General features: G+C 37.5%; 1 protein-coding gene across 1 annotated transcript; it reads right to left on the bottom strand.

The window, feature by feature from the left end:
- Positions 1–250: 250 nt before the first annotated feature.
- Positions 251–3,429, bottom strand: LOC105048810 (expansin-A1-like). Its single transcript, XM_073261269.1, has 4 exons — positions 3,298–3,429; positions 3,083–3,213; positions 2,664–2,976; positions 251–1,030 (listed from the first exon to the last, which is right to left on the bottom strand). The coding sequence occupies exons 2-4, from the start codon at positions 3,207–3,209 to the stop codon at positions 724–726; spliced, it is 747 nt and encodes a 248-aa protein (XP_073117370.1). The 5' UTR covers positions 3,210–3,213; positions 3,298–3,429; the 3' UTR covers positions 251–723.
- Positions 3,430–7,791: the final 4,362 nt, after the last annotated feature.

Here is a 7,791-nt window from a genome sequence, read left to right as displayed (position 1 = left end):
TACTGCTTTGATCGCCAAATCTCCAGTTAATCTACATCATGGATATTTGAATCATTTGAAACAATTCTTTCTCATACTTATAGTGCTAAATTTTAAAGTTTACTGTACTTCTGACACTTCTTGCAGGTCTCCAAAGTAAACGTAGCAAGTGTTCACACAACATGTTTAACATAATTAACACACTTTTAAGCAACTTAAATCACTGCAATATGGCAAAATGAGAAGGAAATTCTTGGTATTAGCACCCAATTATAAGATTACCTGTCATTACTTGGTAACCATAGATTTTAATTTCCACGTAAATGGCTTAAGATAACAGAGCCTTTCAGAATCCAACTGAGTGCATAGACTCTGAAGTAAGAAGCTCACCACAGCTAAGGAACACAGAGGAACACATACAGAAAAAGGAAGCCAGAGCACTTATATCTCCCTATAAGCTAGTTGGTGGGTGGTTGAGAGTCCACCACTGCCAATGTTTGCCCAGAGATAGAAGCAGAACACCATCCTCTTCTTTTCATTCAAGAGCAATCTTAAGGCCGTGGAAAGAAGGCCTAGATAAACACACAACCAGATGCTGTGAAGAGAAACAGTAAAATAAGCCCTTCTAATATTCACCCCTCACTCTTCTAGTCCTAATGACACATATAACTGTCAATATATACCACGAATAAACTGCCTATTATAAGAGTTTGGAAGATAGATAGAGATGGGGTTCTAAGCAGTTTAATGGAATTGCCCCCCACTGAAGGTTTGACCGAAGGACCAGCCAGCAGGAGCCACATTGGAAGAGACTATGGTGTGTCCGTCACCGGTGGTGACCTTGAAGGAGAGGGGCTGGCCATTGAGGTAGGTGTTGATCTGCCAATTCTGGCCCCAGTTCCTGGACATTGGCTGCCACCCAGTCCTGGATCCTTTGATGAACACTGCATGCACATCTCCAGAACCTCCAACATTGGTGATGAGCACCATGTTGAAGTAGGTGTGACCATTGATGGTGAACCTGATGCCCCTTCGCCTCCTGCATGGGACCCTGCAGTCCAAAACCAAGCCAGCAGAGAGAATAATACCTCAGTAGCCTTACCCCTTGGTTGGAAGTTTGGGGAAGAAAAGGGAAAAAAATATTAGTAAAGGGAGGGAAAAAAAAAAAAAAAAAAAAAAAAAAAAAAAAAAAAAATATATATATATATATATATATATATATATATATATATATTCTCTTAATTGACAGTTTAAAGGAAGAAAAAAAAAATTTTAATTGAAAAAAAAAGAAAGAAAAAAATATTACAACTTTTTTTATTATTATATCTTTTAAAAATATCTAATAAATTAAAAAAAATTAAAAAAATTATCTTTTAATTTTTTTTATCAATTTTTTTCTATCCACGGGAGTTGAATTGGATGGGAGACTCAGATAAAAAGTTTAAAATAAATTTTAGGATTGAAATATAATATTAATTTTTTAATTTTTATTATAAAAAAATAAGATAAAAAATATAAAAGATTTATTAGTTCTCAATTTTTTTCTATCTAATTTTATTTGATTTAAAAAAAATATATAAATTTAAAAAAAATATATTTTTTTATTATTTTTTTATAAAAAACTTTTAATTAAAAAAATTATTTTTTTTTTCCATCCCATCCAAGGCGAAGGATAATAGGAATTGGACAAAGGTAAACAGGAGCCATCATACGTGGGGTGAGAGAAGTAGAAAGGTACTTGGCATAACCAGGGACAAGAAAAAGGAGCAGGGCTGGCCCGCAAGATGTTACCGATGTTCTTATAATATGTGACAATTGGTTAGTCCGTATCTCATGTTTTTATGGGGCAATAGACAAAACGGAAGGGTGAATAACCAATGATATAATTATGAAGCTGACCCACCACAAAGACCACTCGTTTTCCAAGGAAATATGACAAGCTCCAGGAGTGACGGTAGTATATGCTTAGATCTCCTCTTAAAATATGTGAGACACTAAAGTAGGGTTGATGCTAACCATGCGGAAAACAAAGAGTAATTACTAGAGCAAAAGAAAGCTTAACAAATCCCAGAGAGAGAGAGAGAGCAGAAGCTGTTTTTTATGTCCATCAGATCTCTCGTGAAGAATTTTATATAGACAAATAAAAGAAGGTTTGGCAGCAGCAGCAGGATAATATGATAAGGCTTGGGAAGATACCATCTAACTCACTGAGAGAAGGGACCAAGCAAATACTTGGTTTTGAGAAAAATAAGTGGCGACGCCACCAGGATAGGTACCAGCTTGCGGAGAAGGATACCAACAGCTGAACCGAGCCTAGTTGACCATGAACAACACAAAAATACATAATTGCAATTATAGAACAACTAGGATCCTTTAAAGTGCAACTCATATAACACAGAATGCTATGCATCTTTAGCCATAACACAGAATGCTATGCATCTTTATAAAGATATCATCGGAAGATGGACAGCTATCAAATAATACACACTGCATATGACATGGCATGCATTTTTCGACTGTCTTGATGACCGTCCATCTCTCAATGGCAGCCACCCACAACTGCACGGTAATATACAGCATTGCATGTGCACTGTATAAGATCCATGCTCAATATTATAGAATCAAGGACACGGCAAAGCTCCTAGAAAAAAATAAGCATGTAATACAAAATCAAATTTGTCCACCTTCTATAAGCAACGGGCACAATACCAGCCCTGTACTGAGCAATGTGCTGGAACGCAGGCTGAGAGAGATCAAAATGCTGAAGGGGTGGGTTGCACCAGCCCCCAGCATCATTGGGCAGGGCATTGTTGGGTGGGCAGAAATTGGTGGCAGTGACCACAATGGAACCTGGCAGGCACCATTTAGGGTCATTTGCACACCTTATCTCGTAACAAGCCCCGCAGCTTTGTCCATTGTTAAAGAGTGCAGTACTCAAAGCCGCAGTGTTAGTCCCATATCCTTGGCTATACAAGTTACCATAGCCACAAGCCCCACCTACCAAGGAAATAGATAACAATGGTCATTACAATTGCATGGTATCTCAATGGAATTTCTCTTACTATAATGCCATCCCTGCCTTACAATAACATTGCAAGCATACCCATCGTCCCAGAAGCATCACTCCCCCCATAAAAGGTAGCATGGGCACTGGACCATCCCCCTCCATAGCCATGTGCAGCAGGGAATAGTGGGAGAAAACCAAGCAGGACAAACCCAACCAAAGCCATTCTCCTGCACAAAAGGAAGGGATCTTTTAGAAATTTTGGCTAAAGCTATTGGTGAATGATGAGCATAGGATAGGAGCAAAATGATTACTTGGGAAGATGAGTGTGAGAAGATAAAGAGAAGGACAAGAACACTGGGGAAAAAGAGAGAAGTGTTGATTTCTTTGGTGAGATAAAGGGAGATGGGGGTCCTTAAATAGATGTTTGAAAGGGCAGGTTGTATGTTTTCACCCCACTTTTCCAAGTTCCAACTAGGTGACACTTGGGACTTCTGATAGACCAGCAGGAGAGTTAAAGTGGCATGGTAAGAGAAAAACCAGCCTTGATGGTGAGAAAGGTGGTTTTGTGATTGAAACCGTGTGGTTTTGGAGATATCCTTGAGAGACAAAACCACTCAAAGTCCATCAAAACCCAGTAGGACTGGGTGGGGGAAGCTAAGGAAGCCACATGCATGGACCCTGCATCCTGTGAACCAAATTCAAGCCCTTCATTCTACTATTGCTTTAGCTTCTTCCATAGTCATCATTATCCTTTGTTTGTCTTTTCAGATTAATTGATAGGCAACCTTTCACTCCCGTTATAACGACCCAACACATCTTTCTTGGCCCTGTATATGTACATGATATCTATCTAATGTATAATTAATATGGGATTAAATATACGCTCATGTGGGTTCTAACATACCTTTTTTGTTTTAGTCATGGCATTCTTGCCAAGCTAAGGATCCAAATTCAATAATATTCAATCACAAATAACACAATTAGTCTATGGCAATCCTCAAAACCCGTGTTACAGTATTTCTTAATTTATATGGACCATAGATTGAATATATCATTTGTAAGAACTCCAGATCTCATCCGAAAATGCTAAGTAAAAGATATCATTTTAGTTCCTTGGCCCTGTATAGCTACCTAAATATCCCAAGTGCACAATCAATGCAGAAATAAAGACATTACATCATCAGCGTCTACCCATTATGACAGAAGGTTCTCTATCCAATGAAGGCCCGACCATGCTATATAACTTGTGGTGTGAAACATATGAACCGAAACATTTGAGCCTCATTTTTTTTTTTTTCTTTTTTGAAAATGTATTATCCTCTTCACATCTTCGAAACTTGTCACTGAATGCAGGATCTCTCCTTGCATACCTGCTTCTCTCTCACTCTCCACATGGGTGGTTAGCTTGCAGGCAGTCTTCCGCTTGTGAAAACAGTGAACTTCTTTATTGAAGCATTTTAGTTCCACTGGACCCAATTAATTGAAATAAAGTCATTTAGTTCAATGTGGATACAGTGGAGAGGAGCTAAAGTCTTGTCCTGTGGAGTGGTAGCTGGATTGCATTTGAAATTAAATAAACAAGGCCCATGTGTGATTACTCCTCTCCCCATAACCAGATCTTTTCCAACTGCTGTGCTGCAAGCTACCAGTATCTTATTGTTGATTGTCTTGCTTCAGCTAAATTGTTGTGTTTAATGTGATGGAAGAAAAAGACCAGTAGATCTTTTAGGTGTATCTACCAAAAAGGTGGAGGTAGACGGCATATAATAATGAACACAATGATTCATTTAGGCAATAAGTTTTTGTAAATTAAAAATTCAACCTAAAAAAGGTAGGACCAATTATTCATTTGCAACTTATTTCACTCTGTAGTTCTTCTTGGTCACCTGATATCTTTTCATGATACCCTGTATCTCATAGCAAATTTATATAATACAGATATTTGTGTTTAAAGTTTTTATTGTTGTGCTTTCATAAAGAGTGACTGCTGATGACCAGAATAGCATAATAAAGACATTCAAGAAGTAAACAATCATCTTCAGATCACATCATGGATCTGCATTTTACATCATCGAAGTGATTCGAAGAGATTTCATTGTTCGCTTATCAAAAATAACATGGGTAACATTTTTTCCAGAGTATTATATACTAGAAAATCCAAAAAACTAGACGGCAGTTCACATTGCCTCTCATCACACTGGAATACTGCCTATAAACATAAGAATGAAATGATGCTTTAGATAGATCACGATCTAAGATTAAGAAGGTGAATTTTGTTTGCAGTAAGCATTCTTATTGACGTGGCATTCCAAGAATCACATGCTGCTAGATTGATCAATTCCCAAATCTGTAGGAGCATCAATAGTTTAATTATTTCTGATAGGATGGAAAACCACAATGTAGTATATTACAATTTTCCACAGGCTTAGGCCATCAGTACCAGATGCTCAATGGATGAAAGGATTCCTTTTAACAACTTTTCTCTTTCTGCCTTAAATGGGATTATGGTCATGCAATTGGTCAGCCAAAAGCTGGAAGATTTTGGGGGCATGGTGAAACATTTGATCATTCAAAAGTCATATCTATTTAGTATCTGATATGAATTAATACAACTTTATGCCTTACAGAATTAATAGATAATTCTTCAACTGTCAACAACCAACTTGATACTTAAGCCTGTTGATGCCTGCTCCTAACCACTTCCCTTTTTTTTCTTTTACCATTTCTTATTTGTTATCCTTTTTGCTTAATGATTTATTGTGGGCAGTTACTTAGTGTTCAGATGATCTCAGCTTGATTTGTGAAGCAGATTTTTGGGTCCCTTCCTCAATCTCCTTTTACTGTTGTGAGGATTTTATATTCCTATTTCTTGTCTGAAAGGTCAATTTGAGAAATAATATCCCATTAGTGGACAGCTATAACCAAGCATAGCTTTTGTGTCTGTCCTCTCAGTGCTCTGGGCCCAGTCCTAGATTAGTCCCATTTCAACTCCTCAAGCATTATGTAAACTTTTCCTTTCGTTTGATCATTCCTCTTTAAATGGATTTGGTCAAAAAGGAAGATTCATGAGTATCCTTTTTATCTTAAACAAAACAAGCTGCAATTTGTCATTCTCTAGCCTATCTACATGGACATTGTGGCTCATTATCATTCATCGCAAGTCTTAAGGACATGTTAAGTTCTAAATCCTGGTTAAGGACATGCAGCTCACAATAGGAGAATTTAGCAACTAGAGCTTCTCTACGGTTTTGTTCCAATTATACGGGAAGTTTTTTTTCAAAAGAAATGTACGTTCCTATATAACATTTGTATCCGTTTAAGACCGTCATCATTGCCTGACTTTGCATGGTTAAGTCCACTGTGGGTGTGGCTGAGGAATCTTATTATGCTCATGAGGCAATTGAAGGTCAAATACCATTCAACAACTGCGAAATAAGAAAAGGTCAGAAACCCAGATGTGAAAAACAAAGGTCTATATGAATGTGTAAGCTTGCTGCAACATTGTTTTAAATTAAGAAACACCACAACAGCCCCCTGGAGCCCAGCAAAATTTTGTCCTTCAGTGCTATGAGGCATCTTGCTTCATGCTTGAAAAGGACTTCACCTAGAGGCATTCTGCCTTCTAGTGGCATGATTAGTGGAGTTTAATCAACTAAAGCTTGGTGTTTTAAAGGATGCACTTGAATGATTTCTCACAAGTAATGGGATTATATGAGATTAGATTAGTGAAGAAGCATTAAGCGAAACTAATAAATGTTGTTTAGGTTAAATTTTGATTGGTGTCTCTTCACACAACCTCGACAGGAAGAATCAAGACTTGATTCCTTCAAGGGACGACAGTGGGGTCAATCTTTCACAAAAGTTTGGTTTTTAGACAGTGACTGGTGCTGCATTCGCCACACACACACACACACCCACACACACAGGTGCATCTTCTGAATAGATTTGTCAGGCCTTCTTTGCATAAACTTTCTAAATTCCACCTTATGAATTTGAACTTCTAAGTAACCATTTGGTTAGCCGAAATTGAATTGGGTTACATTTGAATTCAGCCTCATCAAAAGTTTCACAAGGTATCACTAGAAATGTCCTTTGGTTCCATGTGATGAGGAGACAAAGGGAATAATGTGTCTCCTACTACCCTAGGTTCCTCATGTTAACTACCTGCAAGAAGAGTTTGGCCAAATGTGCTACTTCCCTCCCTGCCCCTTTTCAAAACTGAAAACTGAGCTGCCGTTTGATGAACTATCAAATGCAAATAAATTGTTGATTTATTTGTAACATTCCTCCAAAGTTTATTGGAATTCTAGTCAAAATTTATGAAACCTGAGGCCTAACCTTCGACTCCCATGTTATTTTATTAACTATGTGCTCAGAATTTCTTGCGCACATCTATCGAATATGGTGCTGCATGTGCATGGTATTGACTGAATTCACACGATATTATTCTGTTTCTCACATGCATTGATCAACAAGTGCAACAGATGATGAGCGAAAGAATGGAGAGTTACTAGCATTCAAAGAACTAAGAAATACAGGGCGTGTCTGTTGTCAATCACCTAAAAATGAAATGCTTTACAAGATATTACTATCATTTTGCTCAACACACTGCTTTTGAAACTAATAATGGTCAAATGTGACAATTTTCATGTTAGTCTGGAAAGCAGTCACTGATACCCAATGAGAACATCAGAAAATGCAAGAATTAAGCTGACAAACCACATAATAGAAGCTTAGCATGTCAGATCATGAAATGCCAATTTAAGATCAACACACCATAAAGGCATAAGATAAGCAGCTGTTAG

Source organism: Elaeis guineensis, chromosome 7 (genome assembly GCF_000442705.2).
Source record: "Elaeis guineensis isolate ETL-2024a chromosome 7, EG11, whole genome shotgun sequence".
Classification (NCBI taxonomy): domain Eukaryota; kingdom Viridiplantae; phylum Streptophyta; class Magnoliopsida; order Arecales; family Arecaceae; genus Elaeis; species Elaeis guineensis.
Note: the sequence above shows the minus strand (reverse complement) of the source record. Positions and strands in the feature narration are given on the sequence as shown.

Excerpts from the sequence above, each read along its gene's own strand:
- LOC105048810 (XM_073261269.1), bottom strand. The coding sequence starts at position 3,209 with ATGGCTTTGGTTGGGTTTGTCCTGCTTGGTTTTCTCCCACTATTCCCT. Across the intron at positions 2,977-3,082 it reads TGATGCTTCTGGGACGATGG|GTGGGGCTTGTGGCTATGGT; the intron begins GTATGCTTGCAA and ends TTTCCTTGGTAG. Across the intron at positions 1,031-2,663 it reads GTGCCCGTTGCTTATAGAAG|GGTCCCATGCAGGAGGCGAA; the intron begins GTGGACAAATTT and ends TTTGGACTGCAG.